At 37.4% G+C, this 27,908-nt stretch overlaps 1 protein-coding gene across 6 annotated transcripts in view; it reads right to left on the bottom strand.

The window, feature by feature from the left end:
• RAPGEF6 (Rap guanine nucleotide exchange factor 6) overlaps positions 1 to 27,908 on the bottom strand; it is a 222,020-nt gene that overhangs the window by 187,496 nt on the left and 6,616 nt on the right. For all 6 annotated transcript variants that reach the window (XM_007461756.1, XM_007461757.1, XM_007461758.1 and 3 more), the window contains exons 2-4: positions 7,522 to 7,592; positions 6,505 to 6,561; positions 735 to 818 (exon numbers count right to left, since the gene is read on the bottom strand). In XM_007461756.1, coding sequence (XP_007461818.1) covers positions 735 to 818; positions 6,505 to 6,561; positions 7,522 to 7,592 — 212 coding nt within the window. The remainder of the gene's footprint in view (positions 1 to 734; positions 819 to 6,504; positions 6,562 to 7,521; positions 7,593 to 27,908) is intronic.

The raw sequence follows: 27,908 nt of genomic DNA, 5'->3' as shown, positions 1-27,908 counted from the left end.
AATTACTTGTAACAGCCAGGCACTGTTCTAAGAACTCTCTCTCTATATATATATAAACTCATTTATTACTCAAAGCTGGTCTATGAAATACATCCTATTATTGTCCCTATTTTACAAATGAGGAAACCGAGGCACAAGGGGATTAAGTAATTTGTCCAAAAAGTATTATACAGTAGAGCAAAGACGTGAACTCAAGCAGTCTGGGTCTAGAATGTCAACTTTTACAGAGTTCCATTGAGAACTTTGAGTAGTAGCTTGCTATAACCTCATAAGGCACTTTAAATAGGTTCCATTATTATCCTCTTACATACAAGAAAACTATAATTTGCCCAAAGTCATAAAACTAATAAGTGACAAAATCAGGATACTAGCCTAGTTCGCATTACTCTAAAAAACGATTTCTTAACTATAAAGATATATTGCCTCCCTATAACTAACAGCAATGAATGCAAAACCACCAGATAAATGAGATCAAATCTCACATACAAAGATCAAATAGCAGTATAATATGCCATGGTGTAAACTATAGACTATACCCCCAAGAAATATGAAATATCAGTTGATTCCTGCCAAGTACTTCAAATAGTACCAAAAAGCAAGGACATTTCTAAAATGTATCACCTACTAAGAGAAAATACACATCTACATAAAAACAGTTTAACGTAAGAAATAAAACAACTAGTTGTAATCTAACTTTGCCTACCACATACACTAAACAGCAAATGTAAACATACCTGCAAGGAGGCAAAACCATGGAGTCTTTCATAAGCACAGATCCAGAAAGCAGGATATACCAACATCTGGCAATAGTTTCTGAACTGTTTAAATGAATATAATAGATGAGTAAATAAATACACACATTCACATGTATATGGATTCAGTACAAAATACAAAACATGAAAAATATTCTAATAATATAAATCATTAAAAATTAACTCTCCTTGGAAATTTCGCCTGTTGCCTAAGGTTTCATACAGACCATGCTCATATCATACATAATCACTAGCTTAAGATACAGGCTTCAGAAATATATGTTTATTAGCTCTATCTTATTAATTTATATCAGTAACTTCCCATTCCTCATTTTTGTATACTGGATCACCACATTTGATGAAGATTAACTTAAATATTGTACTACATGTGCATATTAAAAAATTCTATTTCTAGGGCTTCCCTGGTGGCACAGTGGTTGAGAGTCCGCCTGCCAATGCAGGGGACACGGGTTCGTGCCCCGGTCTGGGAAGATCCCATACGCTGCGGAGTGGCTGGGTCCGTGAGCCATGGCCGCTGAGCCTGCGCGTCCGGAGCCTGTGCTCCGCAACGGGAGAGGCCACAACAGTGAGGAGCACGCGCACTGCAAAAAAAAAAAAAGCTTAAAAAAAAAATTCTATTTCTGATAACTTTTATGTATATTACAAGTTTATTGTATATTAAAGACAATACTGTTTGGAATTCACAAGTTTATCAATGTTCCATCTTCACGTTCAACTATAATTTGGATCTACCTTTCTCTTAAATTTTATTCTGACAGAAATACATTAAATGCCTACCCAATCTTTCACTTTATGTGTGTCTGAGGGATAAAAGAATATCAGATGACTTAAGTCCATCATCATTTTTAGTTCAGTTAAATCTCCAATGGAAACCGAGAATCTTGTTATATGTTACTTTATAATCTAATCTTTTTCTCTTTCTCTCAAGTATTTTTAATTTATCAAACCTAAAACTTCAATTAATTCCAATATGTAGACAATTCTAATTTTATAAAACAAACATTTCCTCTGAGCTGGAGAACTGTATATCTATCTGGCTAGCGACTTGACATGCTAGCTTGTATATCTAACACACAACTCAACTTCAACATGTTCAAAATCTACCTATCATTTCTTTCAAGCTTCATTTTTTTCATTCTCAATGAATAGTACCATCCTCCACCCAGAAAACTAAGCCTCCAAACCACTCTACATAGCACCCAGGATGAGCTTTCTGGGTGAATCCTATTGCCTACCATAAGAAAAAAGTATCATCAAGTTTCCAGAAGATACTTTAAAGTTCTTTATATCCATCCCTTCCATCTTCACAGAAGGAAGATACAAATGGCTGAAAATCTCCTACTTAAGGTTCTTTGTTTGGAAATTTTACTTTCTAATTCTTTTGAAACATGTCTTTTGTACAAGAAGGAATAAAATCAGTAAAAGAAAATTCTGCCCCAAATCAAGACAGAAGAAAGTTATGATTGGATGCTACCAGAAGCCTCTAATTTTTATCTCACTTTGCTGAAACAGTCACAAAGTTGTCAGTAAATTCTACTATAAACGGAGGAAAAATCCTGAAATTCACTCCTACTACCAAGAGAGCCATGCCAGCTCACGAATCAGAAACTGTTCAAAGCTTGCAGAGAATTCCACTCTCAGAGCACAGTTTGGCAATGCATCTGATGAGTAAACACAAGGAAAGTGAAAGTCTTTTAACATGCGGCCATGCTATCTCCTTTCTCTCTGCAAGCAAACGAATCTAAGAATAATTTAGCCTAGAGAAGAGTGGCATATTTAATCTTGTCAGATCTTACTCCTTTCAAAGGCTTCACACTGCTCCTAAAATAAAGAACAAAAACTATTAAGGTGGTCTCCACCTGGCTCTCCACACCCCTCTCTTCCTGTTTCTTCCTCTCTGCTCGAAGCACTGAACATAGTGGTTTATTTTCACTCTTTCTATCATGCTGCTTCCCAGTTAAGGTCAACTATACACATTCTTTTCTCTGCTTCCACTAATCTCTGAATTTAAACTCTTTACTTAATTAACTTCCACATTCATTTTTTAGAAATTCCTTTGTTTATGATTGGTCAAATATAGATTTGGGTAACTCTTTATACTAATTTTTAAACAGCTTAACTGAGGTATAATCAATATACCACAAATTCACTCATTTTAAGTGCACAATTCAATAACTTTTATGATATTGAAAAGAACTGTGCAAACATCACCACAAAGAGATCTCTTATGCCTCGTTTGCAGTCAATCCCTGCCCCAGGTAACCAATAACCTGCTCTGTCTCTATAGATTTGTCTTTCCTGGACAGTTCGTATAAATGGAATCATGTAATATGTGATGTTTCTATCTTGCTTCTTCCATTTAGCATAATATGCTCGAGGTTTGTCCATGTTGTAGTGTGCAGCAGCATTTTATTCCCTTTTACTGCCAAATAGTATTCCACTATACAGATGCAGAGCATTTTATCTATCTATTCACTGAACAATTTAATTATGTCGAGTTTTAGGCTAGTGTGATTAGTGCTACTAAGAACATCTATGTACAGTCTCTGCACGTGTTTTCATTTCTCTTGGGTAAATATGTAAAAGTGGAATTACTAGGTCATATGGTAAAATTTTAAGAAACTGCCAAACCATTTCCTAAAGTGGCTATACTTACATCTGCACCACAAATATATGACGATTCCAGGTGTCACCATATCCTCACCAACACTTGTTATGTTTAGACTGCAGATACTTTTTTTTTAACATCTTTATTGGAGTATAATTGCTTTACAATGGTGTGTTAGTTTCCACTTTATAACAAAGTGAATTAGCTATACATATTTCCCCATATCTCCTCCCTCTTGGATCTCTCACCCTCCCTATTCCACCACTCTAGGTGGACACAAAGCACTGGGCTGATCTCCCTATGCTATGCGGCTGCTTCCCACTAGCTATCTATTTTACATTTGGTAGTGTATACATGTCCATGTCACTCTCTCACTTCGTCCCAGCTTACCCTTCCCCCTCCCCATGTCCTCAAGTCCATTCTCTACATCTGCATCTTTATTCCTGTCCTGCCCCTAGGTTCTTCAGGACCTTTTTTTTTTCTTTTTAGATTCCATATATATGTGTTAGCATACACTATTTGTTTTTCTCTTTCTGACTTACTTCACTCTGTACGACAGACTATAGGTCCATCCACCTCACTACAAATAACTCAATTTTGTTTCTTTTTACAGCTGAGCAATATTCCATTGTATATATGTGCCACATCTTCTTTATCCTTGACTGCAGCTACTTTTTAAAATATATTTTTAATTGAAGTAACACTGGTTTACAACATATGTTTCATATGTATAGGGCTTCCCTGGTGGCGCAGTGGTCGAGAGTCCGCCTGCCGATGCAGGGGACACGGGTTCGTGCCCCGGCCTGGGAAGATCCCACATGCCACAGAGCGGCTAGGCCCGTGAGCCATGGCCGCTGAGCCTGGCCGGACAGCCATGGCTGTCTGGAGCCTGTGCTCCACAACGGGAGAGGCCACAACAGTGAGAGGCCCGCGTACCACAAAAAAAACAAACAAAAAAAACATATGTACAACATTATATTTCTACTTCTGTATACCCTATAGCATGCTCACTATCAAAAATTTAGTTTCCATCCATTACCATACAGGTGATCCCCTTTACCCATTTCGCACACCTGCAACTGTAGCTATTCTAATGGGTGTAAAGTGAATATCTCATTAATTTTTGTGTGTGGTGTAAGATAAGAATCTAAATTAAGTTTTTGCATATAAATACTCAATCACCCCAGCACCACTTGTTGAAAAAACTATGCTTTCCCAACTGAAATGCTTTAGTACCTTCATCAAAAATAAACTGTTCACTGGTGGTTCCTTTTTAATACTCAGTTGTGTTATACCCACATTGTGTGCACATCTTAGCTACATAGCTACAAGGCCATTAAAAAAAAATACACAGAAACTGTTTATAAATATAAGGGTTTATTTCTGGGTTCTCAATTCTGTTCCACTTATCTATAAATCTGTACTTTTCCTTGACAGCACTTAAATATGTGTAGCTATTTTAATTAACTTTCTCTCCCCCACTATACAATAAACTCATAAGGACAAATCCCGTTTCTTCCCACCACTCTACACCAGGCTAAGCATAATGTATAGCAGACAAACATTTAATAGTAAGTCAATGAATCAACAAATGAACAAATAAAGCTATTAAAATCCATATGAATCCAGTAAATACTTAGAAATAATGACAAACGCAGTGTGCAATGAAACACTGAAGTTAATACCATTTCTCTATACCAGCTGCATATATATAATAAAAGAGATCACTGTTGCCAAAATTTTTGGAAGAAAAACAGAGAAGAATATCTTCATAATCTTGAGGAAGGGAAAGATTTTGTTTTTTTAAACAGGACATGAGAAGCACTAATCACAAGTGGAAAAATTGAGAAAGTAAGAAATTTCTTCTCTTCAAAAGATGCCATTAACAGAGTAAAATAAAGCAAGCCACACAGTGGGAGAAGATATTCACAACTTATGTACCCAACAAAGGACTCAGATATAGAATTCATAAAAATTTCCTACAAATCAACAGAAATAAGATAGCCCAACTAAAACATGGTCAAAAACTTGAATCAGGAGATCATAAAAGAGCTATCCAAATAGCCTATAAAAACATGAAAATCATTCATCATCATTACTAAGCAGGAAAACAAAAAACAAAATCACGAGATAAAATGAAATACGTATTTTAGATTCTAATGTTACAAGCTCCTGGGACTTCCCTAGTGGCACAGTGGTTGAAAGTCCGTCTGCCAATGAAGGCGACACAGGTTCGATCCCTGGTCCAGCAAGATCCCACATGCCGCGGAGCAACTAAGCCCGTGCGCCACAGCTACTGGGCCTGAGCTCTAGAGACCATGAGCCACAACTACTGAAGCACGCGTGTCTAGAGCCCGTGCTCTGCAACAAGAGAGGCCACCGCAATGAGAAACCCACACACTGCAACAAAGAGAGCCCTTGCTTGCTGCAACTAGAGAGGGCCTGCACTCAGCAACAAAGATCCAACGCAGCCAAAACTAAATAAATAAATTTATATATAAAAAAAGAATCTCTTAAATTTGAGCATGTGCATTTCCAATGCTTTTATTCCTAAGAATATTTCCAAGAAGAATGAGTAAATAGAGGTACAAAAACACATGAATAAAATATTCATAGAAACTTACTATTCATGATAGGGAAAAACTGGAAACAACCCAAATATTTATTAATAGTGGCAAGGATAAACAAATTATGTCATTTTCACATAACTGTATACTGTAAAGCACTGAAAAAGAATGAATGCAAAAACATGGAAGAATCTGCAACATTTGTGAAGTATAAAAAGCCTGACCAACAGATTTTTATCTGTATGAAATTTACAGAGACAAAACTAATCTAAGGTGACAGACATCAGAACTAGATTACCTTTCCAAGACAGTTGACTAGAGCCTTCTGAAGAGCTGATATGTTCTACATATTCGCTGCATAGTAGTTACGCAGGTGTATATATTTATTAAACTTCGTTGCACTGTACACCTTCTGTGAGCCCTATGTACATTATATTTCATAGTTTAGGAATATATTTCAATCTCCTCTACAGAAACTGTTCCAGAATCAAATGAATTTCAATGCTAACAATCTAAATTTTAAACATTAATTTAAGCTAATTATGGAAATACTCACCAAAAAAGAACTTGATTGCCACTGTATCTCTCATAGCGTGCTCTTGCAGACATTAATCTAACATATTTTTTAAAAAGTAAAAATTTTTAAAATTATTTTATTTGAATTGTCTCAAAAATTGTTATATAATTACAACAGAAAATGATCAGATCTATCACTAAATTTTTCACTGGAGTTTAAAAATATGATCACACACATACAAATCTGTTGAATAAATATAAATTTGCTTGTATTTAAAAATACTTTACTACTAATGCCCTAGTTTTTTCTTTCTTCTTGATACACTTACTTGACATATACTAATATCTAAATTATGTTACACAGAAAACAGAAAATAATAAATTCCAAACAATTATATTTAGAATCTGGTCCATAGCCAGAAACTTAAAGAATAGCCAGAAAAGTGATAAGTAAGCTGGTCATGGAAGAAAAACACAGTTTAACTAAAATATTATGCAAAGTTATAATAGTTAGTGCTTATAGCACTCAAAAGTATTTTTACAAATATAATCACAATGAGACAAGGTAGCAGGAGAGAAAACTCATTTTACAGAATAGAAAAATGAGGTTCGGAAAGTTTATGGGTACTGTCCATAGGAGCTTATGCCAAATCAAGAGTCTTGCTCTTTCCACTTTAATATAACACTACATTATACCATGCCCGTCTCAAGCATTTGATACAATAAATATCAATACAAACTACAAAGAGAAAGTTCTGTTTTCACTAGCTAGCACAAACTGAGCACTGCACTTTGCTTTAAATATTCTCATTTAATCCTCGAAATGCTGTAACAAAGGTAATCTTTTTATCCCTATTTTATAGAAGACAAAACTGCAGCTTAGATGTTATTAAGACTTGCTCAAAGTCCCAGGGCTAAGGAAAACTGGAATGAGAAAGGCCAATTTCTTTGCAGATCCTATAAAAAGCCCCTAAATGATTTGGTCCCTGCAACTATCTATCCAAACTCATTTGAATAACTCCTTAGCACATGCTCTTAAACACAGCATCACACTTACCTAAGCTGATGTTCCCTGAGATTTGATAATATTTCCATTCCATGAAGATAAGAATAAATAGTATTTAAGTCCTGTAGAACAGAAAAGACTTTAGATTAATTTTCAAATATACTTTTTAAAATATAATGATATCCCACAATTCTGATTTTAAGCAAACAACCATTTATGACACAACTGTTAACTACAGAAGAGTCACAAAATCTCTGAATTACAATAGATCTGAAAAGGTTTAGAAGAGTTCCCTCAACTCACACAGGAACCCCTCCTCAGCATGGCTGACAACCTCTACTCAAACAATGCCAGAAATCAAAAACTCATTATTTCATATAAAAGTCTATTTCATTTCTAAACAGATGCAATCTTTCCTCTTTAATGACCTCCAAATATTTGAAAACAGTTATCTTGTCTTCTTTTAAGTCTTTTTTTTTTTCCTCCAGAAAACAAAGTCTAAATATTTGCAGGTTCCAGATCTTTAAGCATCCTAACTGATCTCCTCTGGAGATGATTCTGTTTGTCAATATTCCTCTTAAAATATGATTTTTTTAAAAAAAAAACCTCTTTTCAAACAGACTCAAGTTGGTATTAATCTACCACTAAACAAAACTGACGTCCAATGGGACAATGCTATTGTTCATGCTCTGAAAGAACTGGGGAACATTTCTCTAGCCCTCATTCAGATAATTAGATATTAATAAACCCAGGTTAATAAAGTATAGTAGTATAGTATAACCTCAGCTAAGAGCAATGGCATAGCAAAAGGAAAATGTGGAAGCAGGGAACATTCCTGACAGAAAAGAGTATTTTACCACAGAACGCTGATGCATGGTGATTATAAAGAAGCTTAAATTCTCTATGTAAAATTTACCTCCTTATTCTCTTACAAGGAGTAATGCCTTTATACCAGGGCAGACTGCTCCCAAACACTACTCTCTTTGATATATTATAAGAGAATTATCAAATGACAGAGAGAAAAAAAGAAAAGACACATAAGACAACCTTTTTCCCCAATACGCTACTAAGACAACAAGGAAGCTCTAAGAAAAAAAGCAATAATCTCTGATTCCAAAGCTTACAACTGCCAATTAACCATGATGGATTCAATGACCACACACATCTCTGTTAAATCCTTACCAAAATAAGAGGGAAAAAGATTTTTAAGTGTGTGTATATATATATATATATATATATATATATATATAAAGAGATGAATAGATTAAAAGAGGAAACCACAGCAAATGAGTCTATAGACCTAAAAAAGGTCTATAAAATTCTATAAGACAGCAGATGGAGCAGTGATATGATAAACTGTACTTCCAAAGAGGGCTACAATGATATGTCTTATCCCATATGCTCTTTTGCAATGAGACCTTGTCACTCCCTCATCAAAAGTAGGAATCTAGGTGCCCTCCGCCATGGATCTGGGTTGGTCCTGTGATTTGTTCTGACCCAAAGAATGTGCCAGAAGTGAGGTCGTGTAACTTCTAAGATTCAAATACCCTGAGAGCACCAATGTTGTGAGGAAGCCCAAAATAGCCTCATTGAAAGAGAAAGGCCACATGAAACAGCACCAAGGAACCGGATATGTGATTCCTTCTTAGACCAGACCAGCTACCAGCTGAATAGAACTAAGAGAATGATCCAAGTCGAGGTTCTGTGGGGCAAAAGAAACAACCTAGCCAAAACTTTCTGAGTTGAGGTCAGAAACAGAGTCCTGGAAAAAGTCTGGCTCATAGTGAGCTCACTGAGCCTGCAGACCCACCTAATAGTCTTGTCTCTCTCCACTCCCCAAGTTTATAACTAGAATTTATTTATCTGGCAGTTAGAATAACTCCCACAAAGGAACCTATGTGGTAAAAGCTGTCATAGTGGAAAAAGTCAAGTGGAAACCTCTGAAACTGCCCCATTCCCGAGAACAAGATAGTAAATAAAAGACAATATTGCTTTTCCAAAGAGGCAAAGAAACAAAGACTAGGGCCGCCAGTAAAGGCTTAAAAGTATGCAGGGGTGACAGTCCTTCTCATGCATCATCTGCAAAAATCAGACGGATCCTAAAAAATGACCACAGACTGTTAAAGACTTAACCAAATTTTAGCTCTGGGCACAGCTGCAAGTCCCAGACATAATACTGTTGAAGGAATGATTAATTAAGCTTCAGGTACTGATTTGGTGAATGTATTCTTTTCCATTCCAGTTACTAAAGTAAAAAGTACAAGAAACAGCTGGCAGTTGTGCAGGACAATATTAACTTACAGTTTTGCCTAAGGGCTATTGCAACTTTCTCAGTCTCTACCATAATATAACCTGAAGCCATCTAGACCACCTAAGACATTACATATGTATTCTGCTGACTGAACAGAATGAACAAGAGAATGAGCAAGGAGTGGCTGGTACCCTGGCATCTTGGGTAACACACTTGAACTCCTGGAAGCGAGATATTAACTTTATGAGGGCTCAAAGACCTGCCACTTTAATGTTTTCGGGGGTGCAGTGTCAGAAGCATTATAAAACATCCCTTCAAAAGTAAAAGACAACTTTTGAGACTTCAGCTTTCATTCAAGATGGAGTAAGAGGGATTGGACTTAGCTTCCATCTAAAACAACTAAAAATCATAATAAATAAATGAAACATTTTTCAAGAGATAAGACATTACAAAAAAAAAGACAGTGGCATTTGAGAGAGGGGAAACGAATGAGGTGATTCATGTAATTATCATACCTTACTACCTGGTTGTATCTTGAGAAGTAGCTGGCCACCTGCAGAGTAGAAGGTAGCTCAAGATTGCAGAGCCAGACAGAGAGAACGCATACTACACAGAAAGAAAGAATGTTCTGAAAACCTACAGAAGGTCTCACTTGAGTCTGGGTTGAGTACTGATCTTTCCATGTACATGAAGAAATACCTGAACTCAGGGAAAGAACCATCTGAAAGGATTAGAGTAGTGGTCCTCAATCAAGACTGATTTTGCCCCCTGGGTGACATAGTGATATCTGGAGACATTTGGGGTTGTCATAATTTTCAGAGGGGAAGGCAGGGCACTACTAGCATCACGTGACTATAAGCCAGAGATGCTGCTAAATATCCTATGATGCCCAAGACAAGGCCCCAGAATAAAGGATTCTCTGGGCCAAAACATCAACAGTTCTGAGGTTTAAACTTCTTGGATTAAAGGGAACAATACCCAAAACTCACACAGGGACCAGAAGAGTTACTATTCCCACCACAGAGAGTGGAAAAATCTCATAATTCAGAACGTATTTAGTAGAGTACTCAAAAGCCTTTGGATTCAGTACTGGGCAAAATTAACACTGCACTAAATGCTACTCTGGTGCTACATAGCATAGCTCAAAAAAGAGACCCAAAGGGTCATATGATTTCCAAATTACCTGTGTCCCAGAAGAATATTTATAGGAAATAAAATATACCCAGCACATAAAAAAGTAAAATTCACAATCTCTGGTACTCCATTAAAAATCACTAGGCATGAAAAGAAAAAGGAAAAATGACCCATAAGGAGGAGAGAAAAAATCAAAACCAACTCAGTAATTACCAGGTAACAGAATTAATACAAAAAGATATTTAAAAACGTATTGAAACTATATTCCATATGTTCAAGAAAATATAGAAAAGATTAACTATATAAGAAGGGACACTAAAAAAAAATTCCAGAGATGAAAACAACACTGAGATGTAAAATACACTGGATGGGATAAGTGGCACATTAAGACATTGTAGAAGAAAAGGTTTAAAAACTTAAAGACACAAAAATAGAAATAAAAAATAAAATACATGGGGGAAGGAGATCAAGATGGTGGAGTAGGAGGATTCAGAGCTCACCTCCCCCAATGAACACATCAAAAATACATCTATTGTACATGTGGAGCAACTCTCACTGAAAACAAACTGGAGACTGGCAGAAAGGCTCTTATACAACCAAGGCTGTAATGAAAGATCCACATGAAATCAGGTAAGAAAAGAGGAGAAGCAATCAGGTGAGGACCTTTGCCCCTAGGAGGGGATACAGCAGAGGAGGGGGACTGCATGGGCTCAGAGACCCTCCCCAAACAGTGAGGGGTGTGAACCACATATTAGGAAACCTAGCCCTGGGGTCCAACACCAGAAAGATAAGTCCTCTTCTTGGCTGACGTGAAGACCAGTGGGACTAGCAGGGGCTGTGAGAAATCTAGACGTTGCTAGTGAAGAGCACCCACGTGCTTGGTTTCTCTCAAAACAGGGTGGAGAAAGCAAGTGAAAATGCCAGGTACTTTAGCTGGCTTCCTGCATCTGCCCAAACGTGCACCCTGGCTCATGCTGAGGGCCGCTTCAGCCCCTCTTGCTCCATGGCACAGCTCCCCACTAGGGTGAAGGCTGCCATAGCCGAGTAGAGTAGACAGCTGTGGCAGGCAGAGCCAGCCCAGACCCAGCACTGCATCTGAATGGGGTGAGGGCAACCATTACTGGCATTCGTGGGGACAGCAGATCAGAAGCAGTCTGGAACTCCAGTGTGCTGGGACTGCCCCAGTGTGCACCTTGACCCACACCGACTGCCCACTCTGGCCTCTCATGGTCCAGCACTGCTACCCTCTGGGGTGAAAATGCCGAGGTTGCTGGGGGGGAGCACACACTTAGAGAAAATGGAACCAGCTCAGACCTAACCTTCAGGACTTCTGCTCTCAAACCCTTGAAACTTGGGACAAGGATGCCGATTCCTGCCACTTGTATTTACCATAGTATTGGAAGTCCTAGTCACAGCAATCAGACAAAAAGAAAAGACATAAAAGGCATCTAAATTGGAAGAGAAGAAAAACTGTCACTATCTGCAGATAATGTCATATTTTATATAGAAAACTATAAAATTTCCACCAAAAAAACTATTAGAATAAATGAATTCAATAAAGTTGCAGAATATAAGATTAATAAACAGAAATATGTGGCTTTTCTATACACTACTAATGATGAACTATCAGAAAGAGAAAGCAAGAAAACAATTGCATTTGAAACTGCATGAAAAGAATAAAATATCTAGGAATAAACTTGACCAAGGAGGTGACAGACCCATGCTGAAAACTATAAAACACTGATAAAAGGAAACTGAAGATGATACAAAGAAATGGAAAGATATCCTGTGCTCATGGACTGGAAGAATTAATATTGTTAAAATGTCCATACTGGGCTTCCCTGTTGGCGCAGTGGTTGAGAGTCCACCTGCCGACGCAGGGGACACGGGTTCATGCCCCGGTCCGGGAAGATCCCACGAGCTGCGGAGCAGCTAGGCCCGTAAGCCATGGCCGCTGAGCCTGCGCGTCTGGAGCCTGTGCTCCGCAACGGGAGAGGCCACAACAGTGAGAGGCCCGCATACTGCAAAAAAGAAAAAAAAAAGTCCATACTGCTCAAAGCAATCTACAGATTTAATACAATCCCTATCAAAATACCCATGACATTTTTCACAGAACTAGAACAAATAATCCTAAAACTTATATGGAACCACAAAAGAACCTGAAGAGCCAAAGCAACCTTAAGAAAAAAGAACAAAGCTTGAGGCATCATGCTCCCTCACTTCAGACTATACTATAAAGTAACAGTAATCAAAACAGGATGATACTGGCTCAAATAAAGGACACATAGAGCAATGAAATGGAATAGAGAGCCCAAAAATAAACCCACATACCTATGGTCAATTAATCTAAGTTAAAGGGGGCAAGAATATTCAATGGGGAAAAGACAATCTCTTCAGTAAGTCATGCTGGGAAAACTGGACAGCTACATGTAAAAGAATGAGATTAGGACATTTCCTCACACCATATACAAAAATAAACTCAAAATGGATTAAAGACCTAACTGTAAGACCTGAAACCATAAACTCCTAGAAGAGAACACTCTGACATAAATCACAGCAATATTTTTTTTTGTATCCTAAGGCAACAGAAACATAAGCAAAAATAAACAAATGGGACCTAATTAGACATAAGAGCTTTTGCACAGCAAAGGAAACCATCAACAAGACAATTGACTGCTGAATGAGAGAAAATATCTACAAATGATATGACCAACAAGGGGTTAATATCCAAAATATATAAACAGCTCATATAATTCAGTATCAAAGAAACAACCCAATGAGAAAATGGGCAGAAGAAAAAGACATGAAAGACATTTTTCAAAAGAAGATATACAGATGGCCAAGAGGCATATGAAAAGATGATCAACATCACTAATCATCAGAGAAATGCAAGTCAAAACCATAATTATATACCACCTCACTCCTGTCAGAACAGCTATCAGCAGAAAGATCACAAATAACAAATCTTGGCAAAGATGTGGGGAAAAGGGAGCCCTAGTAAGGAAAGGGAATATAAATTGGTGCAGCCACTAGGGAAAACAGTACAGAGGTTCCTTCAAAAACTAAAAATAGAACTACCATAAGATCCAGCAATTCCACTTCTAGGCATACATCTGAAGAAAATTAAAACACTAATTCAAAGAGGTACATGCAACCAATGTTCATAGCAGCATCATTTACAACAGCCAAGATACGGAAGCAACTAAGCGTCCATCAACAGATGAATGGATAAAGAAGACGTAATATGCGTACGTATGTGTGCGCTCACACACACACAATGGAATACTGCTCAGCCACGAAAAGGAATGAAATTTTGCCATTTGTAATAACATGGATGGACCTGGAGAGTATTATGCTTAGTGAAATAAATCAGACAGAGAAAGACAAATAATGCATGTTATCACTTACATGTGGAATCTAAAAAGTAAAACAAATGAATACATATAACAAAACAGAAACAGACTCATGGATATAGAGAACTAGTTGTTACCAGTGGGGAGAGAGGCATGACAGGAGTAGGAGATTACAAGATACAAACTACTAAATATAAAATAAATAAGATACAAAGATGTAATGTACAGCACAGGGAATATAGCCAATATTTTATAATAACTTTAAATGTAGTATAATATACAAAAATACTGAATTGCTATATTGTATGTATGATCTAACACTGCATAATATTGTAAATCAACTATACTTCAATTAAAAAAATATAAATAAATAAAACACAGGGAGAAAAGATGGAAAAAATATCAACAGAGCACAAAAATGTGAACAGTAGGACAGACATCAACTTTAAGCAGGCCTAACAGAAGTATAACTGGAGTCACTGTGAAGAAGGCAAAGAACAAAAAAACAATTTGGAGAATGGTGGAAAATCTTCCATATTTGATAAAAACTATAAACTTGCACATCCATGAAGCTCAACAAAACTCAAGCACAAGAAATATGAAATAAACAACAGCAAAGATCATAATCAAATTGCTTAAAAAAATGATAAAATTATAAAAGCAGCTAAAGAAGATAAATTACACAGTGAGATCATTAGAATACAGAATACTCAGAAACAACACAATCCAGACAACACTGTAGTAACACCTTTAAAGTCACAAAAGAAAAAAACTATCAATCTAGAATACTATTCCCAGAAAAATACCCTTCAAAGAGGAAGGCAAAGCATTTTTCATATATACAAAGATTGAGTCAATCACCAGCACACCTGCTCTATAAAAAATGTTAAAAGTCATTCATAAAAGAACACGATACAAGATGGAAATCTGGAGCTACACAAAGGAATGAAGAAAAACTGGAAAATGGTAACTACATGGGTAAATATAAATCTTTTTTCTAATTATTTAAAAGACAATTGACTAAAGAAATAGCAATGACAACAATGAATTATGAGGCTTATTTATGTGTACAAGTAAAATGCATCACAACAGCACAAAGGCCAGGAGGTAAAAATGCAAGTATATTGTAAGGTTCTTATATAAGAAATAGTATAATATCACTTGAAGGTTGACTGTGATAAGTTTAAGATGTATACTATAAACCTTAATAAATTTCACAGTCTGTAGATTCTTTTGGATTTTCTACATATACAGTAACATCTCCTGTGAACAAGAACACTACTATTTCCTGCCCAATCTATGTATGTATGTACTTTTTCCCCCCCCTAGCTTTAATGCATGAGCTAGAACTTCCAAAACAGTGGTTGGTAGGTGTAGTCATATACTACAAACACAGCTGCTGGGGCCCCACCCTTTGAATTAAGAGTCATCATAACCTGGTCAGACACCCACAAAATGCCTATCCCATGGAAATGTGCTTGTTATTTTCTAATGCCAAGACAATTTTGTTTTAGTGGCAAACAAGGTCTGAAAACTGGAAAGGTTATGTCTTGGCAAACAGAATTAGAAATCCATAACTTGAGCTGCCCAATGAGGGTAGGCTAGAGTCCAGGAGTCCCAGAATTTCCTGAGATCCTCAACTGAATTATGTCATATCGTTTCCTCTGTTTTCAAGTCAGAGGACATCTGTGGTACATCACTGATGGTGCCATGAATAGCTGACAAAGAATTAGGAATTCACTTTTCAATTTTAAAGTCTAAGTGAGAACATAATTTACAAGTTTTGAAATATACACATGGTTCTCCAGTTCTCTGCCTGAAGAAAGTCTGACAAAGTTGATGAACTTTAGATTCTAAAAGTCCTTCAAATTATCTAAAAGTTTGCCCTTTATTTGTCTCCAATCTTTGACAATTTGGCCATTTTACACGCAGTTCTCCAACAGCATCTATAAATGGTGACCGTATGGATTTGAATAGAAGTATTAGGATTACTCCTATCCAGGGTTGGCAAACTTTTTCTATAAAGGGTCAGATAATAAATATTCTAGGTTTTCTGGGTCATATGGTTTTTGTCACAAGTATTAATCCACTTTGCCTTTGTAGCATGAAAACAACCAAAAAACAAGTAAATGAATGGGTGTGGGCACATTCCAATAAACCTTTATTTACAAAATAGTTGGTAGGCTAATTTGGTTCCCAGGCAATACTCTGTCAACTCCTAATGCATATGGTCAAAATATCTAACAAAGAAGTCAAGCCATGAATAAACACCTCTTTAGCAAATACCTCAACTTATGAGTTTTGGTGGAAACTGAGTATATCAGATTTTCACTTTTCCAACCTTCCATAAAACTATGGCACAGGCAAATGACCCAAGCACTACCAGTCACACAAACTCATCATAAACTATTAATCTAGTGATACCAAGAAGCAAGAACTATCTGGAATCCACTTTGGCAGCTAGTGGTTGAAGGGTCTGTGAACACATGCAGTGTACAGTATAGATGTTCAGCAGTGCAAGCTGTGGTATCCACTGTGTTCAGTGCTAGCAGCAGTAGTATCTTTACCAAATATGTGATAGAGTATGGATCATAGTTGTCTAGCCCCAAGTCTATTTCTCCAGCACTCCTAACAATTCTGTAGCTACCCACTATCCTTTTAATAAATTCCTTTTCTTTAAATTGACCAGAATTGGGTTCCACTACATGTAAGTAACAACCCTGAAAGACCCTTACAGTAGCACCATCAGCATCACTTGGGAACTTGGCAAAAAATGCAAATTCTCAGATTCCATCCCAGACCTAGTGAATCACAATCTCTGGGAGTAAGACCTAGCTATCTGTGGTTTAATGAGCCCTACAGGTGGTTCTGATGCACAGAAAGTTTAGAACAAGTGGCTTATTGGTAGGATCTATGCCACCCGGGTTATCTGGCTGATAACCTATTAATGAGGAGGAACACAAGCACTGAGATGTCTAGTAAGTCCTGGTCCCCCCAGTGCACCTGGTTTTGGGGTCACAAGATGTTAAGCATTTATGAAAGGACAGAAAATAATCTCCCAGAACAAAGGATGGTTGTAGTAGCAAACTGATTCTCTCATATGATGTGAGTGGTTATGGTTTTGGTTTACGCAGGACAGAAAGTACTGATAGTTGTTGACTGTGTAATGCTGGTCTTAGAAAGGGGTTTCTTCGAAATTGAGTTAAATGTAGTAAGGTGGATGGACCTAGAGACTGTCATACAGAGTGAAGTAAGTCAGAAAGAGAAAAAGAAATACCGTATGCTAACACATATATATGGAATCTTAAAAAAAAAATGGTTCTGAAGAACCTATGGGCAGGACAGGAATAAAGACACAGACGTAGACAATGGACTTGAGGACACGGGGAGGGGGAAGGGTAAACTGGGATGAAGTGAGAGTGTGGCATGGATATATATACACTACCAAATGTGAAACAGACAGCTAGTGGGAAGCAGCCACATAGCACAGGGAGATCAGCTCGGTGCTTTGTGACCACCTAGAGGGGTGGGATAGGGAGGGCGGGAGGGAGACGCAAGAGGGAGGGGATGTGGGGATATATGTATATGTATAGCTGATTCACTCTGTTATACAGCAGAAAGTAACACACCATTGTAAAGCAATTATACTCCAGTAAAGATGTTAAAAAAAAAAGTGTTAATTCCTGCCTGGGGAAAAAAAAAAAAAAAGAAACGGGTTTCTTGTGGTTTCTGTACCAATTATCTCTGAGACAGGCTAAAGGTACTGCACTACCTGTTAGGCTTTTGGTATGCCCAAGATCAATAAAAGCTATTATAGAAAGCCAAAACAAACAAACAAACAACGCTGACAGAGGCAGACTGGAAGTCTTGCAGATATTTCTTGGTAATAAAAAATTTAAATGCTATATTCAAAGTGATGTTAATTATTTAGTGTGCACTTGAAAACTGCTCTACTCAACGTGAAAGAGGGAAATCATGAGGAAGATGAAAAAACTCAGAATTTATGACATTCCAGATCAGTAACACCTAGATCAGCCACTGGTTCTGTAACTACAAAATACTGCAGAAATTATCCAGGGGTATTAGAAGAACAAATACCAACTCAGGATTAGGGAATGAAAATAATAAGTTCTACTTGGGCAAAAAGAAGGTGAGGAAGTGGTGATGACTCAGCGCTTCCTAAAACATATCAGCCAAACCCTCTCAGCCAGTCAGTTACATGAGTGAAGGTAAGCTGAGGTGGGGGAGACCACTGCCATCCTACAAACTGCCCTTCAAATGATCCATACCTAATGCATTCACTGTAGGCATATTCTATGACTTTTCAATTTCACTGTTAAATGAAATATTCAACTCATATTTGCAGTTCTGTATGTATGAGGAATTAATAATTCTGCTAAGTATACACTTCTAATTAAGCACTTTGGGATTTCTAACCCCTTCGTCAACACTGTACCAAGCAGTACACTTCTCTCAGCAACTCCATCTCTCAATTCGGCTGACTGCTGCTCTACACATGCTTTAAAACCAACCAAAACTTGGAAAACTCAAAGTGGAATGCTTAGAGCAATTCTGAATTTTTTGTTTCTCAAAGTCTAAAACCAGTTTATTTCTTACCTATGATAGGCTTAAGTCATCACATATAACTTTCAATACAACATCAAGTATCTAAAACACTCATTAACCAAGATATTTTACTCGTTATCCCAGCAATTTTAACAATTAAAAAACTCTCAGGATGGATCTCTATGGTTAGTACAGATTCAATCCCAAGATATACATATTCTGCATCTGTAGTTGTATAATCAAAACTTATGCTGAAGAATCTTCCCCAAATTATCATTAGGCTGCCTTCAGCCTAACAGTGTGGTCAAAAACTTGGACTGTGGAGACAGCTGTGGTTTCAAATTCTGCCTCTATCAGTTACTAACCATGTAACATTGGATAATTTGCTTAACATTTATTTTTTGTACAATAGGAATGACAAACTGCTTCCTTTTAAACATAAAATAAAATAATACCTATTAAATGTGTAGCATGGACACTATCACATGGTAACAAATGTGTATTATAAAATTACAAAACAAAGGTTAAATTATGTTCAGCAGACAATTAAAGCTATTTTAAAGATTTTCAACAGTATCTCCAAGTTAACAAGCCCATACATTAAACACAGAATTCCATTCCATTGGTTTTATCATCCGTGAAGGTGTAAATATATTCTTCAAAATGGCAATAAAGGGCTATATAACACTTACCACACCTGGACCCCAGACCATGGATTCTAAATACCATTTCCTACTAAAAGGAACCCAGGTTCCTCAGATATTCGGTTGGCCAAAAAGTTCCTTCGGCTTTTAAGTAAAAATAAAATACACATTTTCCATTTTCACCAAGAACTTTGTTGAACTATGTATTCACTGTTTTGTTCCACTGCCTTCTGCCATTTTTTAGGCAACTTCATAATTCCATCTTTCCAAAACTTTTTATCTTTTTGAGCAAAGAACTGTTCCAGGTGCCTTTTACAGTCTTCCAGGAAATGGAAATTTTTTCCATTAAGAGAATTTTGTAAAGACCGAAATAAATGGAAATCTGAAGGTGCCATGTCTGGTGAACACGGCAGATGAATCAGAACTTCCCAGCCAAGCTGTAACAGTTCTTACCTGGTCATAAAAAAAATCATGTGGTCTCATGGTATCCTGATGGAAGATAATGCGCTTTCTGTTGACTAATTCTGGACGCTTTTCGTCTAGTGCCACTTTCAGTTGGGTCTAACTGGGAGCAGTACTTGTTGGAATTAATCATCTGGTTTCCTGGAAGGAGCTCATAAGAGAGGATTCCCTTCCAATCCTACCATATGCACATCACCTTCTTTGGATGAAGACCGGCCTCTGGTGTGGTTGGTGGTGGTTCATTTAGCTTGCCCCATGATCTCTTCTGCTCCACATTATTGTACAGTATCCGCTTTTCATCTCCCATCACAATGTTTTAAAAACGGAACATTTTCATTATGTTTAAGTAGAGAATCACATGCGGTAATACAGTCAAGAAGATTTTTTTCGCTTAACTTATATGTGGAACATCAAAGTTATTCACATAACCAAGCTGGTGCAAATGATTTTCAATGCTTAAGATCTGGATATCTTGAATATGTGAGCTATCTCCAGCATGGGATAACATTGATTGTTCTCAATTAATGTCTCGATTTGATCACTATCAACTTCAATTGGTCTACCTGACCGTGGAGCATCGTCCAGCAAGAAATCTCCAGCACCAAACTTCGCAAACCACTTTGACATGTTCGATCAGCCACAGCACCTTCTCCATACACTGCACAAATCTTTTTTTGTGTTTCAGTTGTGTTTTTACCTTTCTTTAAATAATAAAGCATAACATACCAAAAAAGTTGTTTTCTTCCATCTTCAATATTAAAATGGCTACACAAAAATTCACCAATTTTGATGTTTTTTTAAAAATGCACGCTAACATGACAGCTATCACAATACAATCTAACAAAATTGTTTCACATAAAGATAAAGACAACTAAGCGAGCCATCTTACGGAAAACACCGAACGAACTTTTTGGCCAATCCCATAAACGGCTGATTTCAGTAGTAGAGCAAGGAAAGTAAAAGCCTGGAACACCTTTTTGGGCCAGAAAGTAAGGTATTACTTAAAGACTACTGGGTCATGCCAAAAGGAGCTGACTTAGAAAGGGCTCCCAGTGGCTAAAGTTGGGGCAACCTAAGAATCAAAAAGAATAATGACAATATTAAAAATACAAAAATAATCCTTGAATTCAGTGATTTTTTTTTTTAGAGAAGGAAGAGAGGGGCAAGTGGGGAAAGTTCTTCTATACAGAATACCAGCTAATTAATGGAGAAGTAATAAACAACCTACACTTTCTACTGCACACTGAACACTTTCACCTGGGTGACTCCTCAGCAACTCAAGTGCAAATATCCAAAGTTAAACTGATTATCTGTGCCCCTAGCTGTGTCTTGCTCCTTGGTTCCCTGATTTAGGTGACAGTACTCACCTTCAATGGCTCTGGTAAGAAATCTATCAATCTTACTTTCTAAACATCTCTGCTCACCATCTCAACCGGAGCAATTTAGGGATTCATTATTTCTTACTGGATAACAGAAAACAGCCTTCTTGCCTCTAGTCTGGCCCCCTGTAATCCATTCTTCAGAGTGCTGCCAGAGTGATCTTTCTAAAAAGAAAATGCAAACTCCTTAACAAGGAGAACACAGCCCTTCATGTTCTGGATCCTGACCATGCCTGCAGCCTCACCTATTTTACTACTTATTCTTTTCCCAATGTTCCAGCTATGCAGGCAACTTGCATGTTCATACCAAGCTCATCTTGTGTCCTTGGAAAATGCTATTCCCTTTTCAGGAAACACACATTGTTCCTTCTTCACCTAACTTTTATATATTCAAATCTATACTCATGTCAGGGTTCCCTTTTCTAAAACAATTTGAATGACAACTGCCTACCCTTTACTCCTGTCTCCCAACAGCTCTCCGACAAAACTCCTGAGCACCTGATATGTGCAACTATCACAGTACTTAACCAGGCTGTATTTTGTCTGTGTACTTGCCCATCTCCTCCCCTAAGAACTTTAATCTTTTATCCCTAGCACTTAAAAACAGGACTTTAAAAATATTTACCACACAAACATTCATCAGGCAGTCTTCCACAAAAAAAGTATCCATTCAACTCTGCCTCAGAGATTCATTTAAGGAGCTCATAAGCAATCCAAACTTCAGTTGCCACTTGTGACACTTATAAACTCTTTTCTAAAAAATATACTATGATGAAGCCTTCTCGTATTAAATGAATGCTTTTAAGAAACCAAACTAGAACAGGCTACCCTCCTCTGAAAACAAGTTATAAAACAGAATGGTATAAAAAAAAAAAAATCACATATCAAGCACACCTGTTTTCATTCTACATAAAACTTGAGAATTATAAACTTCCATTAAATTGACACAGGCACCTTAAAGTATTATACTTCATATAGTACAGTCACAATTAAATGAGAGACATTTATTTAGGAAAATATTAGGCCTCTATATAGATGTCAGGAAAAAAACACAGTTCAAAGCTTAAAATGTAACCTAAAGTTCACTGATAAAGCAGTGGGGCACTACTGGACTGAGGAAGTGACTGATGAATCATGTGACCTTGAGCAAGACATTTTACCTCTCTCAAGTTCAGTTCCTTTATCTGTATGCAACCCATTTCACTAGCTCTTGAACCATCAGCTAAAGTATTTTTGGAAGAGCTACATATACATACGTCCACAAATACATGCTAGGTGGTGCTGCTACTTCTGCTATGTACTAAGTGTCCTGTCCAACGAGTCCCACTGCCTCTGCCACATGTCAAAGCCAGAAGCCCTAGGGCTGCCAAAATTTCAGTTTGGGGCAAAGTAGTGGAGAATGTCTGGTAGTAATGAACATCAAATGGGGGCTGCTTATGCCTCCATAACCTCAAGTTCTTAATAAAGTGGCTCATTCAGTTTTTATTTACAGCGAGACCTCAGTTTATACACGCCAGTTCAAGGTAAAGCCAAATGATAATTACAATGTTACAGAGCTCACAATCCTACATCCCTTTCAAAGAACATGACTTTGTCAGTCAAGTTCACCATGCCTGGCTGCTGCTCCTCTTTGCAGAATTCTCTCTCAGGGAAGATCCTCATCTCTCAAAAACAAGATTTTATGGTGTCTAAACTCCTGAATGGCCACAGTTTTTTTCTCAAGTTGGGAATCTCCAATACATGTAAAAATGAGGTGTCATGCAAAAGAACCGTCTAATAAAGGCCCCATCCAGATTTAGTATTCCCTTTCTATACAGTTTAGCTTATAAATGAAGGTCAGCATAAATAAGTTCTCTTACTTTCCAAGGAACCCTCTGAATGTGCATCTGCTGTAGAAAAGCACAACAGAATCTTTGTTCTGCTACCCTCAAGGATGCACACAGTGACTCACTCAAAAACGACTCCAAGTACAATGGTGCTCTTTCGCCAATTAAGAAAAAAATCTCTACAAGTGTACACTTAAAAACCATTACTCTAAATTCTGAAATAGATTAACAAATAATTACAAGAATACTAAAGTTTACATTCTTTCAGTCCAAGTTCCCTCTTTTAACTTTTGGTAACAAAAATAAGCTATTTTTTGGTTTGTTTTTTAACAAAACCCTTTTCTGGACTGTAAATAGGCAATTACATTAACATCTAGCTGAGCATGAAATATTTGCCCAGCAAAAGTTTTAAGCCACCTGGTTAAAAACACATGAAAAGTTAAAACTGGCATTGCAGTTAAAACTGGAAATGTGTTTCAAAGCCATATAAAAAAGAAGTTCCTGTTTCAAGGTATGACTTAAGTTCCTCTATCTGAATTGTCTCTGAAGAACTGCCAAGTAAAACACATAGTTTCTTTATGGTAATTGTACATTATTCTTATTTTAATAAGAGGCTATTAATGGCAAATTTTGCCATTGTGCCAAATTTCATCAGTCTTTTTTCTCCAGCACTTCAAGTATCAGACCAACAAAAATCACTACTAGAAAAATAGGGGAACAGTATTTTTCAGATTCCTTTTCTCTTTAAAGTCATTTACGCTACAAATATTTGGCTACCTACTATGTAACAAGTATTGCATGATGGAAACTAGGAGATAAGGATATAGTCACTGTCTTCAAGGAGCTTACAGTCCAGCCAGAGAGACAAACATGCCAGTAATCATAACACAGTACAGTAATTGCTATGGCAGAGGAAGGGACACTGAGAAGGAGTAGAAGATGAGATTTCAGTGAGGAGTCTGGATTTGTCAAATGAGAGGATGGTGTTCTAGACAAAGGAAATAGCAAACTAATATGTATGGCTACATTTATTGAGTGCTCATTATGACTGGCACTTTGCTAAATAAATACTTACATACACTATCTTATTCAGTCCACGTAACAATCCCCCAAAGATATTCAATCTTCAAGTTAGGTAACTTTCCTAGGGTCACTCAAATTCTCAGTGCTAGAGCCCAGGTCTGAAGTAGGCTTGTCCAAATCCAAATTCCAGGGCCCTAAACACTTTCCCACCCTATATAAAGCACACAGAAAGAATATGGCACAATGGACAATGCTTCTAATCTCTGTCTATATATTAGAATTACTTAAGGAGCCTTCTATAAATACCAATGCTTGATACTCCATTCCAGAAGGTTCTAAGTCAAGAAATGAAGGGTGGGCCTGGGCATTAAAAAAAAATTCCCCAGGTTGAAAAACATATGTAGCCCAGGTTGAAAAGTACTGTGTTAGGATATTTACATTTCTCTAATAATTAGTGATATTGAGCATCTTTTCATGTGTTTGTTGGCCATCTCTATGTCTTCTTTGGAGAAATGTCTATTTAGGTCTTCCGCCCATTTTTTCAGTGGGTTGTTTTTTGATATTGCGCTGCATGAGCTGTTTGTATATTTTGGAGATTATTCCCTTGTCGGTCTCTTCATTTGCCAATATTTTCTCCCATTCTGAGGGTTGTCTTTTCATTTTGTTTATGGTTTCCTTTGCTGTGAAAAAGCTTTTAAGTTTAATTAGGTCCCATTTATTTTTTTTTAATTTTCATTACTCTAGGAGGTGTGTCAAAAAGATCTTGCTGCGATTTATATCAAAGAATGTTCTGCCTATGTTTTCCTCTAAGAGTTTTATAGTGTCCGGCCTTACATTTGGGTCTTTAATCCATTTTAATTTTATTTTTGTGTACGGTGTTAGGGAGTGTTCTAATTTCATACTTTTACATGTAGCTGTCCAGTTTTCCCAGCACGACTTATAGAAGAGATTGCCTTTTCTCCATTGTATATTCTTGCCTCCTTTGTCATAGATTAGGTGACCACAGGTGAGTGGGTTTATCTCTGGACTTTCTATCCTTTTCTACTGATCTAAACTACTATGAGGTATCACCTCACACCAGGCAGAATGGCCATCATCAAAAAATCTACAAACAATAAATGCTGGAGAGGGTATGGAGAAAAGGGAACCCTTCTACACCGTTGGTGGGAATGTAAATTGGTACAGCCACTATGGAGAACAGTATGGTGGCTCCTTAAAAACTAAAAATAGAACTACCATATTACGCAGCAATCGCACTCCTGGGCATATACCCGGAGAAAACCATAATTCAAAAAGATACAGAAGATGTGGTACATATATACAATGGAATATTACTCAGCCATAAAAAGGAATGAAATAGTGCCATTTCCAGAGATGTGGATAGACCTAGAGACTGTCATACAGAGTAAGTCAGAAAGAGAAAAACAAATATCGTATAATATCGCTTATATGTGGAATCTAGAAAAATGGTACAGATGAACTTATTTGCAAAGCAGAAGTAGAGACATGGATGTAGAGAACAAACTTGTGGATACCAAGGAGGGAAGGGGGAGGGTAGGATGAACTGGGAGATTGGGATTGACATACATACACTACTATGTATAAAATAGATAACTAATGAGAACCTACTATATAGCACTGGGGACTCTACCCAATGCTCTGTGGTTACCTAAATGGGAAGGAAATCTAAAACAGAGGGGATATATGTATACATATAACTGATTCACTTCGCTATACAGCAGAAACACAACACTGTAAAGCAACTTTACTCCAATAAAATTTTTTTTTTAAAGTACTGTGTTAGGATATTTATATAAGTAGTTTAAAATGCATGTGTTTAGGGGTGGGGGGCAATAAGGCTAGAGCGCTAGGCAGAAGATAATGGAGGACTTTACATGTTTCCCATTTGCCTCAGAGCCAAACTCACAAATAGTACACTTGCTGCCTTCACTTTCTTGGGTCTGATTCTCACTTTAATCCACTGCAGTCAGGCTCTGTATTCAGTCCACTGAAACCATTCTGATGGATGCAACCTGAAGAATTTATGAGTCCTCACCTTTCTTGAACTCTCTACAGTATCTGATATTAATGATTAGGGATTTCTCTCTGAAATGTCCTCCTGTAACACCACTTTTCTGTTCTCCTTCTACCTCTATAAACAATTTCTTTTCATTCTCTTTGGCAGTTTTCTTTTCCTTCCCCCATCCCTTTAATATTAGAGCACCCAAAGGGTCTGCCCTTCTATTCTCACTTAGTTTTCTCACTCTGAGTATTCCTACCAATCCCATGACTTCATCTATACCCATATGCTGTAGACTCTCAGACCAACTCAGACCCATAACCTGGTTTGACCTGAAGCTCCAAATGCTTACTGAACATCTCTATCTGTGTCTCCTGTAGAGAGCCTCAAACTCTTTCCAAAACTGAATTCTCTTTCTAGCCTAATTCTGCTCTTTAATAACGTACTCTTGTACACAGTTACTCAAATGAGAAATTCAGGAATTATCTGAACTTCTGCATTACTCTGAACAACCAACCCAAGTCTGTCCCAACAAGCAAACGACAGAAAAGTTTTGCCAGATTTGCCCCAGAGCTATTGCAGACACTTGAGAAGAATTTAAGGACAGTATATCTTTGCCTCAAGTGCAGCATCTGGGGTTTGAGGCAGTTACCGCAAGAGTAGGCTTGGACAGAATGAGGTGGCCAATCCAAAAGGGTAGGTAAGTCACGGTATAAAAAAGGATAAGTACATGAAGATCAAGGAAAGCCAAGAGAGGAACTTCAAAGTCCAGTCCAGAGATAAAATGCAAAGAACCAAGATAGTTTCATAGTCCTCTTGGCTGCTGTAAAGAATACACACTGTATGATTCCACTCAAATGAAATTCAAAAACAGGCAGAACTAATTTATGGTGAAAGATGTCAGACAGTTTCCTTTGGGAAAGGGTACTGATTGGGAGGGGCAAAGGGGGAGTTTCTGGAGTGTTGGTTATATTCTATATCATGATTTCCATGGTAGCTAAATATATTTGTGAAAATTAAGCTGGTTTATACTTAAAAGCATGCAGGCTTTATGTGTATTACAGTCAATTTCAAAGTTAAAAAAAAAAAAACAAACTTTGGTGGGGTGTACAAATTCCCGTTTCAACCAGTGACCATGTTGGGCCAATTTTACTTCCTCACTATTCCACTATCAAATATTCTGCTACCTTATCTCACTCCTGAACTACTGCATTTGTTTCCTATAACCAGATCCGTATCTCCTGATTTCCCAGTTATCCTGATATAATCATTAACAGTCTTGCCTTTCACACAGAAAAATATCGTGGTTTGGACAAAATGTTATTTGTTCATCCTACTGTAAACCACCCTGCCTCTAAGGTAGCCGGCCTGTGCCCTTCTCAACCCACCCCCTGGCCCCCCCTACATCTTCAACAATGCCCACAGAGTAATCTTTGTAAAACTGATCTTATTTCTGGGCTTTAAAACCTCCAATAGATTCTCCTTTATTTACAACATCCAGTCCAAATCCCTGAAATGATCCAATCCTGCTATTATACCCAGCTTCAACATTTAACATCTACCACCATGTACCATCCCCTTACACACACAAACACCCCATACACTAACCAGGCCAGTGTTTTTGTTTTGGTTTTTTTTTTGGTTTTTTTTTTTTTTTTGCGGTACGCTGGCCTCTGACTGTTGTGGCCTCTCCCATTGCGGAGCACAGGCTCCGGACGCGCAGGCTCAGCGGCCATGGCTCACGGGCCTAGTTGCTCCGTGGCATGTGGGATCTTCCCGG

Source organism: Lipotes vexillifer, unplaced genomic scaffold, assembly GCF_000442215.2.
Source record: "Lipotes vexillifer unplaced genomic scaffold, Lipotes_vexillifer_v1.1 scaffold724, whole genome shotgun sequence".
Lineage (NCBI taxonomy): Eukaryota > Metazoa > Chordata > Mammalia > Artiodactyla > Lipotidae > Lipotes > Lipotes vexillifer.
This window is presented reverse-complemented; position numbering and strand designations above follow the sequence as displayed.